At 39.6% G+C, this 24,225-nt stretch overlaps 2 protein-coding genes across 5 annotated transcripts in view; one reads left to right on the forward strand and one right to left on the reverse strand.

The window, feature by feature from the left end:
* The window catches only part of lnpk (lunapark, ER junction formation factor), a 28,794-nt gene extending 14,622 nt beyond the window's left edge, over positions 1 to 14,172 (forward strand). The window contains exons 3-16 of one of the 4 annotated variants that reach the window (XM_046070490.1): positions 2,122 to 2,163; positions 2,581 to 2,631; positions 2,725 to 2,861; positions 3,087 to 3,145; positions 3,490 to 3,530; positions 3,893 to 3,976; positions 4,083 to 4,134; positions 4,337 to 4,450; positions 4,728 to 4,838; positions 5,000 to 5,105; positions 5,686 to 5,756; positions 5,984 to 6,154; positions 7,155 to 7,244; positions 7,966 to 9,181. In XM_046070490.1, coding sequence (XP_045926446.1) covers positions 2,122 to 2,163; positions 2,581 to 2,631; positions 2,725 to 2,861; positions 3,087 to 3,145; positions 3,490 to 3,530; positions 3,893 to 3,976; positions 4,083 to 4,134; positions 4,337 to 4,450; positions 4,728 to 4,838; positions 5,000 to 5,105; positions 5,686 to 5,756; positions 5,984 to 6,154; positions 7,155 to 7,244; positions 7,966 to 8,081 — 1,245 coding nt within the window. In that variant the 3' untranslated portion in view covers positions 8,082 to 9,181. Of the gene's footprint in view, positions 1 to 2,121; positions 2,164 to 2,580; positions 2,632 to 2,724; positions 2,862 to 3,086; positions 3,146 to 3,489; positions 3,531 to 3,892; positions 3,977 to 4,082; positions 4,135 to 4,336; positions 4,451 to 4,727; positions 4,839 to 4,999; positions 5,106 to 5,685; positions 5,757 to 5,983; positions 6,155 to 7,154; positions 7,245 to 7,965; positions 9,182 to 10,941 lie in introns of those variants that run through there. The other 3 variants (XM_046070488.1, XM_046070489.1, XM_046070491.1) reach the window with 3 other exon arrangements.
* A 461-nt stretch (positions 14,173 to 14,633) lies between these two features.
* On the reverse strand, positions 14,634 to 22,779 carry chrna1 (cholinergic receptor, nicotinic, alpha 1 (muscle)). Its single transcript, XM_046071450.1, has 10 exons — positions 22,761 to 22,779; positions 21,774 to 21,916; positions 19,307 to 19,351; positions 18,531 to 18,640; positions 18,236 to 18,431; positions 17,910 to 18,147; positions 17,178 to 17,401; positions 16,967 to 17,081; positions 16,625 to 16,749; positions 14,634 to 15,818 (listed from the first exon to the last, which is right to left on the reverse strand). Exons 1-10 carry the CDS (start codon positions 22,777 to 22,779, stop codon positions 15,690 to 15,692), a joined length of 1,344 nt encoding a protein of 447 aa, XP_045927406.1. The 3' UTR covers positions 14,634 to 15,689.
* Between the last annotated feature and the right edge of the window lie 1,446 nt (positions 22,780 to 24,225).

The raw sequence follows: 24,225 nt of genomic DNA on the forward strand, positions 1-24,225 counted from the left end.
GTGGCCTGCTGGAGGTCATTTTGCAGGGCTCTGGCAGTGCTCCTCCTGCTCCTCCTTGCACAAAGGCGGAGGTAGCGGTCCTGCTGCTGGGTTGTTGCCCTCCTACGTCCTCCTCCACGTCTCCTGATGTACTGGCCTGTCTCCTGGCAGCGCCTCCGTGCTCTGGACACTACGCTGACAGACACAGCAAACCTTCTTGCCGCAGCTCGCATTGATGTGCCATCCTGGATGAGCTGTACTGCCTGAGCCACTTGTGTGGGTTGTAGACTCCGTCTCATGCTACCACTAGAGTGAAAGCACCGCCAGCATTCAAAAGTGACCAAAACATCAGCCAGGAAGCACAGGAACTGAGAAGTGGTCTGTGGTCACCACCTGCAGAACCACTCCTTTATTGGGGGTGTCTTGCTAATTGCCTATAATTTCCACCTGTTGTCTTTTCCATTTGCACAACAGCATGTGAAATTGATTGTCAATCAGTGTTGCTTCCTAAGTGGACAGTTTGATTGACTTGGAGTTAAATTGTGTTGTTTAAGTGTACCCTTTATTTTTTTGAGCAGTATATTACATGGGGCCAAGTCATGCCTTAACCTGTATTAGTAAAATCTTAAAATCAATTCCAAAATATACAGGCAGTTGTTGTAGATAGATATAAAGCAATAAGACTCATCATCTACTCTTACCAGTCAAGTTTTTAAAACGGTAACATTTGAATAACAATAGTTAGACTGATAAGGTAGAGGCAGTAGCTCAGTTGTCAGGCTAGCAGATATCTGTGTTCTCTGGGAATCTTACAAGGTTGTCTTTTTTTTACACGAATTTACTGGCTCCACAGATTAGAGTAACTCATGTATAGTAATCTTTTTACAAGATCTCATGTATAGATACATTTGTTGTTCTGGGTTAAGGCCAGCTAAAGATGACCTAATAGGGAAATCCATAGGCACTAGGGGGAAGACAGAAACATAAAAGGGACCAAAAGATGTTATCCTTTAGATTGATGTTGGCACTTGACGAGTTCATGTTGAATGTTTGCTGGCACTGTATCTCCTCGGCCGGGCTCAATAAACCATGCTACTAATTCTTCTTCAGTCTTAGAAACTTCTTCATTACACCTGAACCTGGCTCACAATATTTCTTCAACAGGTACAAACATGTCAACATTTGGAAAAAATCACTCTTTTGAATGAGCCCTTGATGGTTCCTTTTTCTTTATGCTGACTGAGATAATACTGATGAGCATGAAAATGAGACAAATTCATGAGTCAACGGTGTAGACATTTAATATTTCTAAAATAGACCTACGTTACTTAAGGTGTAGTTAAATGGAAGCCATGTTACTGTAGGCTAATTATGTCACTTGAGAGGGGAGCAAATGCCAAGCTCACTGAAAATGACAGAATCTGAATTAAAATTGCCTTATTACAGTTCTAGTTAGTGGTTGTGAAATCAATTCATAAATGTCATACATACGCCCTGTCAGAAGACATTCTGTTTATAGCAATGGCGTAAGTCTAGGGTGAGTTTCTCCACTATATCCTCATGCTAAAATCGACTGTAAATCCTTTTTTACCAGGGTGGCATGCCCCAAGACCCCCATAGGGGATTCACATCTTTGACACCTTATTCACTCATGATAAGTTTGCATCCCAATAGCCCTCAACCCACTGAACCTTACACTTGAGCTAGATGAAATTCATATACTATTTTTAGACATACTAGAGAAGTCAAAGGGAGATAGAGGGAGGCAGAGAGAGACAGCAAGAGGGAGTGAGCAGTAGAAAGTTCAGCCCTAGGTCTTTGCATGCATTCATTTTCCAGAAAGAGAGAGGAGGAAGTAAAAACAGGGATACACATAGGTATAGATGTATAGTATATCATGTATAGATGAGAGAGAATATGGTACACTACATTTGTTTTTATTTACATGTAGCTAATATATTTGATTGAACCAGGAGCCCCCTTTGTTCGTCAGAAGTATTCTGTGTTTACAGGAACGGTCGATTGTTTACTGACACATCAAATCAGTTCTGAATCTGTTGGCTGTCAGTGACTCTGAGAAGCCCAGTGTTAACTGTTCTGAATAACCTGATTGTGATTTTCTGATCTTTATCCTCAATCCAGACAAAGCCAACCACAGTTGAGCAGCTGGAGAACATTGACAAGGTACTGACTAAATATTGTCTGAAGTTATGTACTCGGACAATGTTTATAATACTGTTATAATGTTTATGGCATTTTTTTTTAGTTCATCATATTGAAGATATACTGTATTAATTGGGGCCACACTGAACACGGGCAGGAATTGCACTTTTTAGTCAATAATGTTAGCAGCTGACATCAATAATCCTGCTTCATGAGAAAGGTCACTCTTTTTTTTGAAGATGCTATATGGTGTTTACTTGTGTCGACCTGAAACAGTAACTCATACATTAGTATCCCAGGTGAAATCAGAGCAAATGGAACATAACATTAAGAAAATTGCTTTCCTGGAAACTCACAGTTGATGAACTATAAATGTAACATCGAATTATTTGAGATTCTTTGCATTGTTTAAATATTACCTCCATGTTTCCCTTGTAGGAGATTAAAGAGCTGGAGGAGTTTAGAGCCAAAAACCAACGTCTGCAAAAGGTGAAGTCAGCAAAACATCCAAAACATGCAGTGATGTTTTTGAATCATAGTTTCTCTTTCCTCATCAGTGTGTTTGTGTGTATCTGTCGGCAGCTGTGGGTCGGCCGGTTGCTTCTTTACTCATCAGTCCTATACCTGTTGATCTCTTTGATCGTGTACTGTCTCTACCTACCTGAACAATGGCTGCAGAGAATATCCATGGCTCTGCCATTCTTCATATACCCTTTGCTGTGAGTGCTCACATTGTTTTACAATATCCCTCACAACCCTCAGTACAGACGTGCAATTTTTAATCTGGTACATCCTTGTATGCACAGTGTTTTTGCCTTTTTATTGTTTTCCATGAACTTGATAAGCTGTAAAGTGAGCAAAGAAAAGAGCTTGTGTAATCTGAAGTTGATTATTAAAAACAACTTCATCTCTCTTTTTCTTGCTTTTCTTTTTCTCATCATCAGGGTCTGGTTCATCAGGAAGTTTTTGGTCTTCCTCTTTTCCAAACGCACTGAGAGAAACAGTAAGTTGTCTATCATTCCCTCTCTGTCCATATATCTTTGCAACTAACGCATCTTTTTCAGGCTTTTGTTGATTTTAATAGCTTATGAAACTATTGATGTTATAGCCTACCCTATAGAGGCAAAGAGCTGCGCAGACATTTGTGTTACCAACAACTACAAGATATTTTAAACTGTACAACTGAAAATATAGCTTGATAATATTGTAACAATACAAGCACAATAGCTTAATGATACGCTAAGTATACACCACTTTCAAATGTGTTTTACCTAGTATATTTCATTAGATGGATTCTGATTTAAGATAAAGTCAAGTGACTAAAGTTATTTCTGCTTCTTTTTTCAGATGATAAACTAGAAGATTTAAAGGCTTCCAAAAAAAAGATTGTAAGTGTCCAACTCTTTGCAGCTCACATTTCATTTATGTATGTTCTACTGGTTTGTTTAAAGAGAGCTGGTGCAATGCAAAGGTTTGTACTTGTCATCGCTACGACTCGTCAAAAAGAATTGCTGCTCAGTCGTTGCAGTTGCCTCCTAAATTAAATTTTTTGTTTTGTTGTTAACAAGCTTCGAAAACGGCAACTTTTAGGTCTGCTCTTTTATAAGTAGAGTCTCTTCTCAAAAGTTTGGTATTGCTACTTTGAGATAAATTATTCTAGCTTATTCCCAGCACTCCTTTGTGTTTTAACTAAAGGACCACAATTCAATATGCATGTTAAAACAGAAGTTTCTGTGTTTTGTGTTTACAGCTTGAGGAAGTGATGGAAACAGAGACATACAAAAACGCCAAACTCATCCTGGAACGCTTTGACCCCGAAGCTAAGAAGAAAGCTGTGAGTTCTGATGTCTGTTCTTTTGCTTTATCTGTGTTTGTTTAGTTTATCTTTTATTGTGACTCCATTTTTTAAAATGTTGATTTTGTTTACTGTTATGTTATAGGAGCTGGAGTCGACTCCAGTGCGTCCTCAAATGACTCCCAGACCAGGACAAGGTATAACATGCATCAATACACAACAAAAAGATTGCATTTAAAGTTGAGTGGTGTTTGACGGAGCTCAGGCCAGAGCAACAAGTTAGAGCAAGTTGAGAAACAAGAGCTACAAAAAGGATCCCCTGTCACGCAATGATTGAAGAATAGATGCATCCAATTCTGAAAAAAACAAACAGTGATGGTTTTCTCTCCTCCTGTGCAGAGATTCGACAGAGAGGGGTGGCAATGAGACCCATGCCGATGGGCACCCCGACTGCAATGGCAATGACTCCCTTGGGAGCAAGGCCCGCATTGGGACCAGGGGGCACACCTGTGGGTAAGGGGCCACACAGAGATACTTAACATCAAGTGTGAGGAAGTGTCATGGTTTGTAAGTGCATCAACTTTGGTGCTGGGTCCACACAGCACCGTGAGTGAACAGTGAGAGCTTTTCAATTTTTTCACCAGTCAAGTCTGTCTGTCTATGCAGATCTCAGGCATCCAGGTCATGGGCTAAGTCAAAGGCAACTGGAATGAACAGCAAGTCCAGTTGCCTTTCACTTAGTTCTTTTATACATCTGTCTGGTCTTTATCCCATGTTGCTCTCCCTACAGAACCTGTTCCTCTCTCAGCTCCAGGAGGACCTCCAGAGAGATCTGCCATGTCTGCCTCTTTCCTCCAGGGGGCCGTACCCAGGACCCCCTGCTCCCCTATACCAGGTGTAGGTAGGTTGTAAAGGCTTTGAGTGCATATTGGCATAAACTATTCTGTGCAAGAGAAAAGACACATCTCTGTAGCTGGTTTCTGCATTTGAGTTTGGGTTTTGTATTTCTGAATGTAAAAGTGTGTGTGTATTAATTTCCATGTATGTGAACTGTTTTTACAGGCATGCACCCACCAGGTCCTCCATTAGCAAGACCCGTTCTGCCCAAAGACAGGGGAGCTGTGGACCGAGTCATTGAGTACCTGGTAGGGGATGGACCACAGAACAGGTGAAGATGCTTTTTTTTTCTTTTGGTTTTAGATGTACCCACTGTGAAAGTAACTTGCAACTTACTACCAAACTCACAATCTCATTTAGCAGTTTATCCACAAGCGGGTGGTCATTTTTTAGTGGGAAGTAATAGCAGCAGTAGATTAACTTGTAGATGAAGACGTGTTGATGTCACCACCTACTGGCAAAGTAAGGAATAGCTGCAACAGAAACTGGGAAAAGGGAAAAAAGTGGCTGGCTCATTGCCAGCATGTGGCACAAGTGATATAATTTCAGAAGCATTTAATGTTCTTTCCTATAGATGGCACAACTACACCCCTAGTATCTTAGTAAGCTGCACCTAATCAGCTATACATTTACCTGATTGAAAAGTAAAGTGCATGCTAATGGGTACAGGTCTCCTGGGGTCATCAAAAATCCCTCAGGTAACTGGTAATCACTGACGGAAGTAGACGAGGCACGTTAATGGAAACATTTTTTTCAGTTTATCAGTTTACTCCTAGAATGCCTGAACACCACAAAATTATTATATCTAACAGTTTCTTCCCCCTCCCTCTGTCGCTCCTTCCTTCCTGTAGATACGCTTTGATCTGCCAACAGTGCTTTTCTCATAACGGCATGGCTCTGAAAGAAGAGTTTGAATATCTAGGTAAGAACAGAAACACACTACTGCATTTAATGAGAAGGGCAAATCTCAATTAAGAGAAAACATAATGTGAGTGAGCTTTTGATATTGTAAACCTGAAGGAAGTTGTTATAATGCAAATAGGAATTAATAACCAGTTGATGCAGAGTTTATGAAATGATACAATCTCTCCTTCTCATTCCCTTTCTTGTTTTATTTCTCCGTTCTTCTTCCTGTCTTTAACCCCTCAGCGTTCCGTTGTGCGTACTGCTACTTTCTGAATCCGGCCAGGAAGACACGCCCTCAGGCTCCGCGGCTTCCAGAGTTCAGCTACGAGAGGAGGCTGCGAGCTGAATCTCCTTCCCCAGGACCAACACCACGTTCTGGGACAGACACAGAGGAGAGCCCACTTCCTTCTGGAGGTACTGGAAAAACACAAACACAAACAAGCTGCAAGCAAGACCAACCGAGACTGGGTCTCCTAAGGTCTGAATTGAGAACACACTGAAAGGGGTTTGTGTTACAGTAGAGAGCAACTCTGAAGCAAGTCCTAATTATGACGAATGCTAATCCTGTTGACAAATACAGTGCTGATTCATACACACTGGAAGAACAGTCAGACATTGACTGAAGAAACATCTGAGATCAGACAAAAGTGAATTTGGTCTGAAACAGAGACAAGAAGGGAATTGCAAAAATTGGCTAAGACTTGAAACCAAGACACTGAACATGTGTACTACACCTCTGAAAGAGACCTGCACACACACACACATACTCTCATATTCACAGCGTTATGTGCATCATGTTACTTACTCCATGTCCTAACCACCAGTGTTAAATGCTTCTTAGTTCAGTGCTGTTATGATTGATTATTTCCCTAACTTTAATGATGTCAGTTTTTATTGTTCTTTTGTAGTTGTTATTGAGCAATGAGCCCGCAGAGGTGAGGCAACACCACCACCTTCAAATATCACCATCCTCTTTGCTGCAAGAAGCAACATAGTGCAAAAAGTAATTAGAAAATTGAGAAACACAACTGGCATAATCTTTGCCACATACAATCAGTTGCAAAATTTAATCCAGACATGAATCTTTCTAGTTACAGACAACCATCTTGTCACTGTGGTGCAACACAATTCAACTAGTAAAGAACATGTTTTTTACTCTGATCTGAACTATTGCAGGGTGGCTGTCTTACTAGTTAAATACTATATGTCTTACCCAAAGTACTAGTTAGATTGAATCATTGGAAATTGATTCTGTGCATGTGGCAGTGAAGTAGAACAGACCCGTGAAACTGCAAACATCACAATTTGGTTCAACAGATTCTGCATTCATAGAAGTTCCTCAGCACATTTCCTTTGTCAGACCTGTGTTGCGTTATAGTGACCAGTGGGTTTAATGGTGTGATCTTGCCTCTAGCCAAGGCTCCAGCTCCGTGGAATTTGGTCCACAGTTTCCAGATCCAGCAGAGTCCAAAGAACCCTCAGAACCGACCTCTGCAGAGTCCAGGTTTCCCTCCTCTCCCTGCACTGTCTGAGATTAATTTGAACTGATCTGATAGCTTTGATTACTTCAGAATGGGTCCATTTTCTTTGCTGTAGAATCAATAACATTGTAGAACTCAGACCAGTGCCTATCCCTAATTGCTACCTGTAATCATACTAAAACAACTTTGGGTTTTAGCTGTTATTGGGTGTCTATACCAGACCTGGGTCAAATACAGTTTACAAATACATTTTATTCTATTTGGAGAATAAAAATTCATCCTGCAAAGTTAAAAATGAAGTCACACAAACGCTTGTGAAATTTGTATTCTTTGATTAACATCTAATCTCGTAGTGTTTGAGTTGTAAACATTTGGTGACGTATGAATTTAAGCAAATTAATAGTACACTTGTTTGACCCAGATCTGGTCTTCACTGTGTGTACAGAATATTTAGACAAACTTCTTCATTGAGTGATTGATTTACTCTCCAATCTACATCATATATGTCTAAATTGTCTCAAAAAAAAAACCATTTTCTTTTTGTCATTTGCATTTACGTAAAAAAGAGATCAGAGGTAGTGTCTGGCTATATCGCAAAAAAGAAGATTGTCAGATATTTTGTGCATAAAGTGTCATTTCATGTCTGGTTATTTAATCCTCATTTTTACCAGATGTATTCTTTTAGGGGAGCTGTGGTGATTTCAATATAAGAGTTCCGATTAGTGTTTTTAATCCTACTCTTAGCACATTTAACCCAATCCCAGATGAAACTATTGCTGCTGTGCAGCAGTGAGTCGGGGCCGGGCACTTTGAGGAGGATGAAGAAGACGGAGGAAGAGGAGAAACCAAATTTATCGTGAAAAAATTTAAGGCCCATGTCTCTTAATTCACATAGCACAATGCCTGAGTATAAGATGTTCGTTCTGGATCACATAGGTCTTGAACTCAAGCTTTGCCACCAGTGGCATGCTGTGATCAGGTGGCTTCAACTAAGACTTACCCAACTATGAGGGTTTCGATAACAGCTGTCCATGCAAGTAAAGACAGATTTCAAAGTAGTGTTAAAAATTCAGCAATACCAAACAGGACAAAATTCTGAGAATTTGTGTTCTTCTGTAATTTATTTTTACAAAGATTGAATAGTCCATAAGTTTCCATTGACTACTATATGATGGGATTCAAAATACTGTAAAAAAAAAAAAATTTGGTTTTTGGGATACAGTTTGGAAATTTTCCACACTAAATCTATCATGACATCAAAAAATAAAATTTTTCTCTCATAAACATTAAAGATTTATTTTGCTAGAATGTACGTTTGCAGTAAAACATTTTGATACACTGTGGGCTAAATTTTTGATCATTCAAAAATCTGGCTGGAATAGTTGTGCAGGGCAGTGTGAAGATGCAGTGTGGCAAGTTTGGTGTCAATTGACCAAAAAATGTGGGAGTGGGAGACAAATGTGCCTGTTTTTTTGTTGTTGTTTTTTGAGAAGAACAGAGTGATGGACTGGATAATTCCTGCTAACTCGAAGCATCTGAACATTTCTGCTCAATGGGGCCTACATTTTTGGTAAAAGTTGCAAAGTGGTAGCAAATACGACTGATTTGTTATGTGTATGTTTTAAACTTTAGACGTTGCTGTAGTACCTCCATCAGGACTATTGGCCTACAATGCCAGTTGAGAAAGTCTGGCATAGGACTGGACCTAAAGTTTATTTTCAGGCATTGGAGGATAGTTTTCCACGTAGAAAGAAGAATAAAAATTATAACCTTGGCAAATCCAAGAGGGTCTGGCACAGGGCTCCAGACTCATTTGTTTCACCTCCGTCCCAAAACTGTCCCGAAGAACAATTTGAAGCGTCCTGAAGTTAATATAAAGCGTCCCAAAATCAAAATGTTGTTTCTTTACTTTATTATTATCCTCTGTAGTTGGTGACATAATAAATGATGATAAAATAAATAGTACTTATTCTGCTCGATTCAAACAAAAATATTTAAAAACAAAACTGAAAAGTTATCTGTTGGGGCACCTTTTTATCTCGATGATAAAGGATTTAATTGTAATTCAGTTATAAACTCCTGGACATTAATAGCTCCTGTGTTTCAGCAGGTTTTCTGCTCATGGTCAAAATGTTCTGCACATTCAGAATCTCTCCCACATATCTGTGTTCTCTGACATGTCCAGAAAAAAATTGTAATATTGAGACTAACATCATTATTTAATGAGAATTCATAATATTTTTTAAAAGTCTACCTCACCTATACTCTGCTGTGCAAACCTTCAGACTGTACTGAATGAGACAAGTGCGCTGCACTTCATCGGTGGTACGAACCGAAACTTATACTTGTGATTAGGCAGAAATCTCAGCACAAATCCACGTTAACTTCTGCAGCTCCAATAAAGTGCAGCTCGCAGTCCCAAACAGAGCCAGATTGTGCTTCAGGTTTTAGATGTTTATAATGCAAAACTCCGCCAGCGAGTCTGCTGGCTGCATCTCGGCACGCGCAGGGGCTGGGGTTACTTTATCAATCTGTATACTGAGTTGCATTCGCTTGGTGGAGATGATTCTCGCCGCTAGTCGATGTTATCAGAATATAGATTTGTTTTTCACTGTGTGAGAAGATTGATGTGTGGCGCTTAACGCATTAGCCTACACAGCATGATTGAGAGGTCAGCAAGCTGTTTGTGACTGAGAGGATAGATGGACCTGTACTGCGGGAACAGGTGAGCTGCCAGCCAGTGATAGTGACTATAGTAACAGCATGAGAAGATGCTCTCCGTTGTAGTCGGCGCTCGGTCGGTTCAGTTTGTCATTTGCTAAGTGACAGTAATAATAAATACACACACAATGCCTTTCGTCCCTGAGGTGTCCCTGAGAATATTTCACTTCTTCCCAAAAACATTTTCTATCGTCCCCAGGACGACAGGACGCCGTTAGTCTCGAGCCCTGGTCTGGCAGCATGTGCTAATTAGAGTGCCCAGTGCTTCTTTTTTATGTACATGTTGTTCCATGTGTACAGGCGACTTACAGGTATATACTACTCTATGCTTCTGTTTCCAGATATTTTCAGTTCAGCAAGTGTGTCATGTGATTATTTTACAGAATATTCTCATCTATTACAAGCCACCTCCTGTAATTGGACAGTGTGGTCCACAACAAAGAGTTTAGTAATGGGAGAGCAGTGCAACTGTTTTAGTTGCCAATCTCCTCCTGGACTATTAATCCTGTCTGAATGGGGCTCCAAGTCTTTCTCTTGCTACAGACTTCTGATTTTTTTCTATGTAAGGGAAGAATCTTAAAGCGTGCGAATGATGGTGCATTTAGCTTGTGAGTCCTGTTTGATTTTTAAATCCGCAGTGTAAAATACTAATGATTATAGTAGAAGCTACAAAAATGTAGCTATGTTTATACATGTGAATATGTGTGAACACCTGAGCCTCTGGCATTGATTTTGATGAAAGGGCAGGTTGTTGGATGGGAGGAGGGGGATTTTAAGAGATGTTAGTAAAGCCTCTTACGTTCTCTGCTTCTCCCCTCTTTGTTATTCAGTCAACTCTTGTTTAACTTCTGTTGATTTGAACTCCCACAAACCAATCATTTGTTCTATTACAAACTTCACACTATCTTAGCTGCTCCTTCTTTCTCTCACCCTTCCCTGTGGTTCTGTCATTTCTCTTACTGGTTATATACACAACTTACTTACACGTGTTCTCCTCAGATGAGAGAGAGCTGGGGGAAGACGCAGGACCCACTAAAGAAGAAGAGAGTGAGAGCCAATCAAAGGAGCAGCTGCTGCAGCAGCATGAGCAGGAGGAGGAGGAGGAAGAAGAAGAAATGGTTCAGGAAGAGGAGGGGGCATCAGAGCAGAGTCACAGTGCCCCCTGTGAGACAGAATCTCAGCCATCATAGTTGCAGATAGTCCAAAAGAGGACCAGGGATGTCTAATCATTCTGTCCAAAGAAAAGGTGTTTGTACTGGCCATGATAGACAGGTGGCATTTTAAAGCAATATAGGTGGAGAAGGATTGACATCAACAGTAGTTTAATGCTATCTTTCTTCCTTGCAGCCAAAAACTCAGTTTGACATGCGTTTCAGTTTGCAGCTTTTAATAGTTTTTTTTTGTTGTTGTTGTTGTTTAAATCCAACAATTTGTCACCATACCATCGTACTAAGACAAAGCACGTAGAGGAGATGATGTAGATGTTGTGCTTGCTAGATGGTGTGTGTTCTTATTTTAAAAAAACGTATTGCAGTAGGATGATCTAAATTATTATGTTAATCATATTTGATCAAATTGTCCAACGATATTGCCTAAAATGATGCCAACGTATCATGGCCTTAACAGTTGGATTGGTTGACTGGGAAGTGATGATTGTAACTTTAAACTTAAGACTGTTCTCGATGGGGTAGTTGGCTGCTGATTATACTCTGTATGCGGTAACTGACATAGTTAATTTTTCAGTATTCCATGAGATTATACTCTTGTAGTTATTTTAGGTTTGAAGTAACTGGCTGCAGTATGATTTGTTGATAAAAAGGGTCATGATTTTTAAATAAAACTGCTGGTTCACAAATGGTTTGTCCTCGGATGCTGCATAAATCTAAATTCCTTCACTGACCCTGACCCCTGTCTGTATATCTTGCTAAATATCACACTTATTATTATGCATAGTGAGTTATAATACATACAAGTTTTACATTCTTTTGTTGGGTTGTGTACAAAAACATCCTACTAAGCTCTGAGAAAACAAAAGGAATTCAACAAGTGCATCTTAAAACAAACCTGTTGTGAATCGGGACATTGTCAATTTATTTTTATTTTTTTACAGTATATGCATACAGGAGTGCATTAAGGCTACTGCTATGGCTTTCTTCATCTCCTGTTTAATCCCACATACAAGTTCTTTGCCTAGTGATGAAACATCTGGGATAAATTTGTTATAGTCAGATTTGACTAAACACTGCTGCTTGTACACATTTTATCCTGCCGAAATAATTACGTTGTTTTTAAAGATGTTTTAGGAGTGAGCTACACTCTGATCTACAAGGAGCAAAGGTTCTGAAGTTGTAGGCCAAAATAGAGGAATAGACTAGGGTGTACAACCGTAATTATATCCCCAGTAAATGGATGACATTAACCAGAGAAAGCAGCCGCTGTAAATCTTAGTAAATCTTATTCATTGACTGTTGACCATTCATGCCTTTGTTTCTTTGTTGGTGACTTTATGTGGGCCAACTTCTGTCAGCGGCAAATTGTTTTCACTAATGTTAAATGCCCCACCTATGGTTGCAGTTACCCAGAACACTGTGCGCACTACCCAATAACTGAACTCAGATCAGCCTTCTGTGGCGCTCTGGTACAGCAGAAAATGTGCGTTTTGAGCGGAGGCAGAAGCATTTTTGTTACTCAGCTATTTAATAACCCTGTTGCTTTGTCTGTGCTCTACACGGATAGAAACCAGATTCATCAGGTCTGGAAAAGTACTTACTAAAGACTAAAGTCTCCAAATAGTTTACAGAAATAATTATACGTTTTACGTACTCAAGCTTTTTTTGCAGAATGGGAAAAGTGAACCTGTGCATTTTAATTCAGCTGTTTTTCTTTGAGATGTGGCCTGTCAACTTAATCTAATTTATTACTTGAGGGATAGCATAGGTGTTAATGAACTATGCTAACAACAAAGCAATTTCTGAGTAAACCGAACCAATTAACATTTAGCAGGTGAGAAAAACAGCCTGGAGCAAAAACTGCCAATGTATCTCTATCTTGTTGTTGCCAATCATAGTTCTCAATAGGATTATCATTTGCACTGTTTTATCTGTATTTCCTGACACCATTTGCACAGAATATTTCTTTGTATTTATTTGGCCATATTGTGTTTTAATGTGTTGTTCAGGTATTGCTGCACCGTTTGGTTTTAAACATTTAGAGGCTTAATCTGTAAATGCCATGGTTCTGTCACAACTAAGCCTCCGAGTTTGCTGCAGATTAGCATTTGTTAATCAAATGTTTTTCAAGTGTTTTCTTGTTTGTGCTTACATTGATTTTAAGAGTTGTACATATGTGCACTCACAGTAGGAACCTGCTGTAATCATAATGTGTGCTTTGATTGCTACTGATATTTTCATTAGGTTATAGTGTAATCTTCCCTATGTCTAACTACTGTTGCAACATCAAAATTAAGGAGGTTCATTTTGTAAGCACTAGCACCTAGTGTGTTAATAACAGTTTATTCTGTTATTAAATGGAAACAGAAGAAATAGTGTCTATGCAAATGTAAATATGTTGTATCACCTGTGTTGTACAGGTCTGATCCTAGAAACACACTCTGACTCAGTGGGTTAAATAATATTGAGGGGACACATGAAGTTCTATTTAATACCCTACCTTATCTCTGTGCGTTTGTTGTTGTTGACCTCAAAACATCCCAGAATAATTTGGCTGTAATGGTTTGGGCTTGCCTTCTGAATCTATACATGGTAGCAAAAGTGCTATTGGACAAACCTTTGTTGAATGTTGAAATGAGACCATGTAATGAATTTACAGTTGGCTCTCTCCATGCCTTGACCACAGCTTTACAATTTGATTTTGTCCTGTTCTTTACCTCCACCAGGCAGCTGTGTTTCCAGAAGCTGCAAAATGTAGCGTCATGGTACCGTACCAGCTCACTGAGTTGTTTAGTTGGATGGTACCAGAGTTAACGAGCTTTTTATCTCCCATTAATACCTGCTGGTGACGAATATATGGTATAAAATTCATGAAGCTGTCACTTCTAAAAATTCAAGATCCTCAACATGTTTTCTCACTCACTGACACATGTAATACCTGTTTACTTTGTATTTGTAGTTTTGTTTTTCTCTGCTAGACTTATCACTTAGTTTTTTGCCAACGCTGGTTCTCATTAAGTGTGCGCATGGCACGCCTATTAAATGTTTTTCAACAACTAAAGAAAGTTTCTGTTGTGGTTCTTGCACGCTGTCCATGTGTGCTTCACATATGTTTAGTTAAACTATCTGCAAGGCCAGACACCACTAGGGTGAGAACATCTTTGCTTATTCGTGATTTGGGTGAACTTGTGGATTTCTCAGTCTAAGCTCATGCCCACTTTGTATCCACAAAACACACCTATAACTCATGTGAACCGTCCCCTGTATCCTAATCAAAAGCTACATCGTGTGGGAAATGTGACCTACAGAGTGCAAAGTCGGGACTAGATAACATGCAGAATAAGTAATAAGATACTTATGTAAAAAAAAAAAAAAAGTCAGTGATATATTATGTCTGAAGTCTGAGCTTAAGATAACAATATAAACAATACACCAATAAAGAAAGATAAATTAGTAATGACTTATTTTTCACTATTTCACATCTACACAACTGCAAATATAAAAAATAAATGAACAGCACAATATGAGAGCAGAACTTTATTCATTTATTCATTAAACCAAACTAAGGGTTTCTTGTCCTAAGGAACAGCAGCAAAATAAATCAAGTTGCCTTCAGCTGGTTGCTGTTAACAGGCAGTAACACTGCTGCTGTGATATTTCAAAATTAAATTTGATGGATTTTTTCACTTCCATTGTTTTACAATCTTCCTTTGCTCTGTCACTTGCTTGTTTTATTTGCTATGCAATTAAAGCAAAACGATTCTTACCAGCTTTAATCCCATGTTCCCTAAACAATGAATCTCCACGTGGAAGAAGTGACAAATCAAAAGTGTCAGAGAGGAGCAGCATACCAGCTTGGTGCAGCTTTGAGATGGCTGCCCGAGAACAAACGCCATGCCTCCCTTGGCTCGATATTCACCGGCAACTTTACCTACAACAGATTGTTGGTTTAAGTTTTTTTTTTTTTTTAACAGATTACAGATTTTAAACAGATTTTCAACATGTGAAGGACTGTGTTTGAAAATCCTTTATGCAAAAAGTATTATTCAAAATGAATGAGCTCTTAACAAACTACAACTGAGTTAAGAGAAACTTACATGCATCAGTAACAAAGCAAACCTTGCCACTAACCCATGAATAATTTAAACAATTCACAACCTTAAACCATAAATATATATGACAAGTTTAGAAGTCCAATGAGTGTCAGGCAGAACAAGAACAAAACAAATCAATTATTACTGTTACTGGACTTTTACACAAGAGTCAAAATACACTCATAGAGCCCAGTAGAGTTAACAGCAATAAAACACTGTAGAAAACAAAAACAATAGAAAAATTCTTAGTGACGAACCATGACGAAACTCATGCCTTTAAGATGCATGATTTGCCTTCAAGTGCAGTCTCCTCAAATACACAACATGTCACTTCACTACAGCATTTAAAAACCAACTCAAACTGTGTGAGAGACAGAGCGGGAAAGAGAGCAAGCACAACCTGAACCAATCCAATGATAAAAGCTTTTCTGATGTGTGACGTACATCTTGATAATACACATACTCCTTTATGCATCAGGCCTCTCTACAGCATGTTGAGCTCGATGAGTCTCCCAGCAAAGACGCCGACCGTCCCGATGATGCACACGGCCATGAAGACACAGAGCAGGATGTGGTCCAAAACCATGGCAACAAACTTCCACTCCTCTGCTGCCTGGAATGAGATGAGATGAGATGAGGAAGAAGGAAAGTCGTTTTTGAGATGCAATATGCTCGTCTTATTAGCAGGATATTTAAAAAACTACAGCAGGATTTTTAACAATACAGATTTTTAAATCTGATGTTCTTTTTTTTCCTTCTTTACAGCAACACATAACATAAATAAATAAAGATTATCCCTAACATTTATTACATGTAGTTATGAGGTCTCACCAAAATAATTTGACATAAGGCAGTTTAAATAAAAAAAATTGTTATAAATAGTACTTTGAACAAAAGTACAGCTGATTATGTCAGCTGTTTGCTGTGTTTTGTGGTGTTACAAACACTTGTGTTGCCAACAGTCGAGTTGCAGAGTGCCCTCTGGTGGACAAACCATGCAACGACTACATTCACAATATGATTAAAGGATCCCTCTCTCCATTTGTTTTTTGTCAGCTGTTGTAAAACACAGACACCGATTTATCTGCAATTAGCTCATATCAGCCAATAAAATTGGGCTGTAGAACATATTTCAATAAAATCAGATGTAAAGTTAAGAAGTAGTTTGACATTTGGGGAAATATGCTTATTGGCTGAGACGAGATTTACATATCAACACGGTCCTCAGGAAGTCACTGTAAAATTTCATTTCATTTTTGCTTCTGCACTCACATTTTAACATTCCCTATTTTTAAAATACAACATTTTGACTCTTGTGTTATTGTTTAGTTTAAAAAAATAACTACATGGATGGCTGTCCAGCTAAACTTGTAGAGGTTCATACACTTGTATCCATTATTCATGCAGGTGTTGTCTTACATTGTTAGATTCCTCGTCTGATTTCATTGTCTCAGCGATGTACTTCACCCCTTCTATTGCGCTGCGAACATCAGGATTTTTAGTGATGGGAGACTGGTAGGTGACACTGGTGGGGGTGGGGTTACCTGCAGAGGAAGGGGCAGGGACAGATTGTAGTTGCGGGTATACACAGAAAGATATTGCACCTTTTATGATGCTCTGTCTTCCATAATAATAGTAATCATATTATTGACTTATTTAAAGTCACTATGACTCTACTGACAGTAACATCAGCAGGTTACACCAACATGCCCTCCAGAACATACGCATGTCCTACGTCAAACTTTCTGTGTGTAGCCTTGCCTGAGATGTCAGAGATGTCCATGTCAGTAGGGAACAACCTCTTCTGCCGAATTTCCTGGCTGGGCCGCTTCATTGTTGAGAAGAACATCATGTTGGGAATGGTTTCGATGAAGACCTGAGAGACGGACAGATACAGGTATTAATAAATTTTTTATCATTCACAAACAACAGCAATGACATTTCTTGAATTATCTCAGGTAGATAATCAAACCTTGCGGATCCAGGCGGGCATGGTGTGCGTGCTGGGCGAGCGGTGATGTGTGTTGATGACAATGACAGTGATGATAATGGAGGCGATGACAAACACCATTGTGAAGAGCATGTATTTCCCTATGAGAGGAACAGCGCTGGAGGTGGAGGGGATCAGCTCCACAATAACCAGCAGGAAGACAGTCAGAGACAGCAGGACGGAGATGGAGAGAGTCATCTTTTCACCTAGAGAGATGGAAATTCAGGCTACTTTCACACCACAGGTCGTGATGCCAAGATTCACATTTCTGCCTACATTACCTATTATTTCTGCCATTTTTATACAACCTGAATTTGAGCTATATATTGCCAATGCATTTCTTTAAATCATAATCCTATACTGCATTTTGAACTGCACTTTGGCTGTTAACAAAAAGGGCAATCCCATAGTGTTTAGATTTAAATATCTCTGATGGCAGAAACTATTGGCCAGTTAGGGCTTTACAGATTAACTGATAAACTAACTTGTCAACATTGGGTTAACATTTCAGTGTTTTCTGTATGCTGTAATGTTACACAATCACCCCTGAGGGCTACAAACAATTCCAATCTGTGAGTTCAAATAAAAGTCACAGGGATACAAATCCTACTGGTTACTGGAATGGACATACCAATGTTATTTAGTCACCATCAAAGTTTTAGAAAGATTTAGACAAGTTTCTATGCACTTCAAAACCCACCAGGATCTACGTACCAGAGTCAGTAGGTAGGTAGAAGACCAGCCCGGTGAGAAAAGAGAACAGCATGCAGGGAATGATGACGTTGACAATGAAATAGAGAGGCAGCCGCAGCATAAGGAAATGATAGGTAATGTCAAGGTATGGTGTGTCGGGACAGCAGGTGTAGTAAACCCAGTGTTTCCAGCTCCTGTAGTCCTTTAACACCCATTCACCCGACTCCATAAAGTTACTGAGGTCAGGCCGATCACTGTCCTAAAAGACAGAAGAGTAGGAAATAATGCACTACAATAGCAACAGTTATTAGAAAGAGGATAATGGTAAATTTATGAATTACACTCACTGGGTTGATGACGACCAGCAGTCCATCATAGGTCCATGTTCCCAGTTTCATGCTACAGTTCTGCAGGTCGAACGGGAAATGGAGGACAATAATCTCACAGTAACTTTTAAAGATGGCCGGCGGGTTCCATGTTATCATCCCGGTGTGCTCCAACAGGACTTTGGTTTCATGGATGATGGCGAAGTCACCATCAGCACTGCAGAGGAGGAGGACAGGGATAGAGGAGAGGAAAAAGTGTGAGAGGAGCAGCAAGATGTTCAAGGACATTACAAAAAGAGACAGTGAATGTGTTTACTTGTTGTAAAGCACCAGGTCAGGTTTCCATATGTCGGTTGAAGGGACTCTGATCTTCCTGACGCCTCCGTATTCATCTGGATTCCACTTCAGGTTCACATCTAACCATTGCTGGGGTTAAAATAAGAAATGTTTAGCTAACTGGGTCTACTAATGTACTGATAACGCTGTGTTCAGTTGTTTTATTTCCATGAGGAGGAAATTGTCATTTAAGATTCCTAGTCACTTCATACAATGTGAAAAATCCACCATGTCACAAATCCTCCCTTATTCATATTACAAGATCTTATTTAGATCACCCTCTACTTATGGAGATCATTCATGTATGATCTAATTAGTGTGATATATTCACCAAGTAAATACAAAGCATGGATCTTATCATGCAGCTAAGTATATACCTTCCACAGCAGATTAATTGTTAAAATCTATGATAACTAGATTTTGATAACTTAGGCTACTACATTGTTGGGGTCACAGGTGTGTCAGCATTAATTCCTAGGGGATTAGTTTACATGAACAGAAGCACTCTTTGTGTTTTTTGGTAAAACATTGCTTCATGAGTAAAGCTAAGCTTTGCGTGGGTTCCTAAAAATGTCAGTAATTTAATGAGACTGAAAAGGTGTGTCTAACAAATATGGGGCCTAAAATCCAAATGTTGTTAAATGGACCCATCTATTGCAATGTGGTGTGAAAATCTTGTGATTGTTATTGGGATTTCTAAATGAATGGTTAGCACAGTTTTGTTGTCAAGAATTCAAAAGTCACATTCAGGCCTACCTGTCTGAGACGGACATTACTGGTCACAATCTGGTTAACTTCATCCTGAGAGATGCAGAAAAGGACACAGACAGAAGCAAGTAGCTTATATTTTCTGAGAGATTTCACAACAAAATATAATTAACAATAAAAAAGCAACTGAAATGAAACACTGTCAACTGCAAAGAAAATGAGAGGCAAAAGTTTTGCTCCATTTCATCTTGAAGGCCAAGCAGACGCGCGTGCGCACGGACGACGTAAAAATGCCCCGCGCGAATGCGACTTGGCCGAAAATGTTTTCTGCTCAAACAATAGTTGGAACATAAAGTTTAAAGGCAAAAACAATATTTTTGGAGACGGATACCAGCAACCCTTTCCGTTAAAACATGCCAGTGGCGTTAAAGGTTTGTTCAAACGTTTGTTTCTTCGGTTAATATTAAAGCTAGCTAACGTTAATGTTAGGAAGAACGGCTGGTTTTGCTAGCAGCAGTAAGTAACGTTAGTTTTTTTTTTTGTCAACGCTGCCAACTCTAGCTAATTGTTGTCCACTATCGACAGGTTGTGGGAAAGCTGGTTATAACAACACGAAGATAAAGGAGGAGAAAACCTTTCCAGTTTGGGACTTTCAGCCCTGGTCAACATCTTCACAGAACCGGAGCTTGCCAGCTAAAGACCCAGAAGGAGAGCTACAAACAGTAGGAGCAACTCATTTTTATTTGCGCTCTGATGGTGTTGTGTTGTGTTGTTTTGTGGCCGCCGTGCCATCGCTGAGCCCGCACGCGTGCGGTTTTGACCCTGGGTGTGTAGTATGCGTGGCCGCAGAGCCTAACCTTCACCTGACGGCCTATCGTCTGTAGGCCACTGTCACCTTGTTGCATTGTGTTTTCATTAACTCATTGTGCCTGTTTTGCATTTGGTTGGGCGATGTGTCATCACAGTGGGTGGAAAGGTGTGACTTTCTGTCTGCGTGTGACAGATTCATTGACCTTAACCTTGTTTCTTGAGTGAATTGCCGATTAGGCCAGTGGAAATGAGTGCTGGATTTGTTGTAGAATGTATTCTGCTGTTGTTTCACATCACTTCATACATTTACCCTGTGTATTGACTGACATGTTTTTAATATTAGACCTGCCTTGTTTATTTCAGTACCATAGCTCCACATATTGTTATCCAAAACTTGCTGTGACCTTTCGTCTTATGAATGGGACTGTTGGCTTATATTTTGATGGTGTGATATGCTTTAAATTAATTAGATAAATTCCATATTTAACTTAAGACATTGGCAGTTGTTGACACAATGATGCTATGTTACATATTTGTAACTACTACAAATAGTGACTGCCACTACCATTAATGGGCAGATGGTGGGATGCATAGAAACGTCTGTGTGTGTGTAGTATGGCAGTCTGATCGACAATAAGTTGAATTTTAATTCCAACACTGAGAAGACTAAAGGCCACAAAGACTGTTTTCCTTCGCAAACTGTCAAAGACCCTTGTGACCTTTTTTTATAAGTCATACATTGAGTCTGTATTAACATTTTTGGTAATTTGCTGGTGTGGTAATATCACGGTAACCGTAAAACTGCTCTTTCCAATATTGTGAAAGTCAGCAGTAAAGTTCTAGGTGTCCAGCAGTGTAGCCTCACTGACCTGTATAACAGACAGGTAGTAGTTAGGAAGGCCAAATCAATTATTTCTGACAGCACCCACCCCCTTCATTTGCAGTTTCAGATCCTACCTTCAGGTTCTTGGTTTAGATTGCCCCCGGTAAATTGCAATAGATATTCATTCATTCCGACTGCAATCTCCTTTCTAAACTCAGTCCGGAGAAGTAGATAAATGTAACAATTAAATAGTGATGGGGTTTTTATAACATGAATGGTACTTATGTTGATGATGATGGTGATTGTTGTGGAAATGTTGCCGTCTATTGCTACTATATATTTTATTTTTTTTTTTGATGAACATTGCTGGCTGTTTCTTTTTAACATATGGCCGTCGAATAGGAGGCCTATTTATTTATTTATTTATTCAGAAATGGAGCGCCTAATTCTGTAGCACTTTAGCACTTATCCATCTTCTCAATCCTGTTTTGTGCAACCAGAGTTTGCAACATTTTAGTATTATTTTTTTTTCATCCTTTTATGTATTTTGGTCTTGTATCTATGTCTGTCCTGTGTCTATGTCTTGCTGCAGAACCAATTGCCCTACGGGGACAAATAAACTTTAAGTAAGTGAGCCACAGCATGGTATGGACAGCCATATTTACAATCCATCAAAAAAGCTTGTCTACTGCTGCATTAATTAGATGCCCTGTTTTGGACCTTGTAATTCAATTAGAATATTTTATACATTTACTAAGCTGTGTTTTTAACTTGCAGTGCACATGTCCCATGGTTTGCAAGTACTACAATGCTTTACTGAAGCAGCAGGTTTGGGTTGAGATAGTAGATTTTGGTTTTCCCACCTTTTTCCCACTCCCTTACCACACTGATAAGCTGTATTAGCTGCAGTCCCACTGTAACCACTACGGCGTCTTTGAAGTGGTTAACTGGACGAACCACCTTGTTGTAACCAGTAAACAGGTTATTCACCAGACGAGTCTCGTCCTCTGAGCAGAATACTGGACCTAAGACACACAGACAAACACAAAAGTTCAGTCAGGCAGTCAGACTTTATTTTGTTACATACTCTTTTACTTCATGAGTGTCATCTTCTGAACATTTTGCGCAGGGAGGTCAGATATCAGTCAGGTTGAGTGATCAATAAGGAGAGGAAAACAGATTTGTCTGCGGAGGTGGTGGTGTGCAGGAAACACTTAAAAAAATGTTTAAGTAGACCTAATGTAAGTGATGTACTCTTCATGCAGTACACAACCTCAGGTTCACACATTCAGAACACATTTTATTTTGTGCTCACTTTAGATAAGGTACAAGTGAGAATGACATGTTGCCATGCTCTGCTCAGCTGAAGCCCATGTCCCCACAAATGTTTTCACACCGGAACTGAAATCGCAGCTGAAGCGAGAGTGAACTGTGATTCACACACCAAACATTGCCCTGGCAACTTGAAACCCTTCAGAGAGAGAGGGATAAGGGATACTTTATTTATATTTACTGGAAGAGAGAAAGACAGGAAGCTAGGGGAATTATCATATGAGACGGGGACAGGCGGATGCAGACAGATAAACAGTAACAGCAGTCATGTGACTGGCATTCCATATCGGTGAAAAGCCTTCGCAGTGAATGTCCCACGAGCCGTCTAAGCACTACGATCAAGTCTGTTTCTGTATAAGTCCTTGGAGCGAACGTAATCTCAGTGCTAAGAGGGTGTTTGGGAAAATCAGCCCTGGCCAATCCACTTGACATTATGTCTGGATCAGTTTGAGTTCAGAACAGTTAACCTACATTTAACACCTCTTCATACAAAAGGTGTTTCCAGCTAGTTTATTTTATTTATTTTTTTAAACATACCTTTTATGAGCCCATACATTTTTGGATACAAAAAATATCTTATTTATGTATTTATTAATTAATTCATGTATACTTTTCTTACTCATAGTGAGAGCGTCTAACCCACAGAGGCTTCTCATTGACAACTCAGTTGAACCACTAGCAGATAAACATCTGTAGAACTGCTGACCTGTGTAGGGAGCTTTTATGAAACTGTGCCACGATATTCTACAGATTCATTTGGAAAGCACTGCATTTTTGGTTGTTTGTTAGATTCTGCAGTTTTATAATGTGAAAAGTGGGTGTTTTGTGTGGCTGGGTCGGTTACTGCAATAATATGGCACCTACCACAGTTTTACTGTGGTCATTCCAAGAAACAAAAGCTGTCCTGGATTTCTGGGATTTGACCTTTCTGTCTCTGGAAAAATCCCAACAGTTTATTCTGCCTACATATTACATTATCTTCTAAAATCAGCAGACTGGATGATGGCAGTAGTCCAAACTGCAAGCCACTTTACCAACAATAAATTATGATGATGATAATAATATTGGCCCATCAAGATACTGGTCTGGTTCTACCAGAAACAATGGCCGTATCTTTTGTGGAATTGCCCCGGATACTTTCATAGTGTCCAACAGGTTGGCCACCTTCTCAGAACAGAACTAACTGTGTCTTTATCTTGCCTGCCACGTGTAGGCAGTATTACTGTGGTAGGCTATAGTTTGTACTACATTATTGCCTATCAGCTTTGTTCATGTAATGACAGTAAAAACGTCACATATTTATGTTATAATATGACCCAGCAGATTATACATGCTAGCCACGTTGTGACCCAACTTACATCCTTTGCATGTTATTTCTGGAATCTGCTGGTGATCCACACTCAGCCTGAACTGAGAAGGCCAGGATCTTGTTACAGTTAGACAGCATAAGCAGAGGACACACACACACACACACACACACACACACACACACACACACACACACACACACACGGCTTTTGGGATCTTTCTCAAAGATGTGGATGAGGAGTGTGGTGGTGTTGTATACAGTTGATGTTCATTTCTCTGGCTGTCTGCAAGTGTCTGTCTGTCGCTGGCTGCCTGCTCCCTGTCTGTTGTCCTGCTAGCACGCTTTGATCTGGTCACACACAAAAATAGAAGGGAGGCGGGACAGAGCAGCCACTTGGAGCTGTCAGTCATTGCCTGCTCTCAACTCCACTGCAAAATAAAACCCGAAGGCTCTTACCGTTTTCTGCCACTTTCTTGCTGAAATGTAACACAAGTGTGGGCGTGGAGATTATTTCCAGTTGCTTTTGAGTCCATGATGGTATTGTGGCCCTGAAGCAAGCTTTTGACCAAATGTGATTACCTTGAGTCACATGACAGACTGGGAAAATGATGTTGAGGAAAGTGAATCAGTCCTACTGACAATGCATTTGAGCAGGGTTTCAAAAGAAAAAAATTGGTAGCCATTTACTCTCAA

The sequence above is a fragment of the Micropterus dolomieu genome, linkage group LG15, assembly GCF_021292245.1.
Source record: "Micropterus dolomieu isolate WLL.071019.BEF.003 ecotype Adirondacks linkage group LG15, ASM2129224v1, whole genome shotgun sequence".
In the NCBI taxonomy this organism is placed as follows: domain Eukaryota; kingdom Metazoa; phylum Chordata; class Actinopteri; order Centrarchiformes; family Centrarchidae; genus Micropterus; species Micropterus dolomieu.

Coding starts and splice junctions, on each gene's coding strand:
- chrna1 (XM_046071450.1), bottom strand. Junction 18,432..18,530: donor GACCTGGTGCTTTACAACAA/GTAAACACATTC, acceptor CCTCCTCTGCAG/TGCTGATGGTGACTTCGCCA. Junction 16,750..16,966: donor GGACATCTCTGACATCTCAG/GCAAGGCTACAC, acceptor CTTCCTCTGCAG/GTAACCCCACCCCCACCAGT.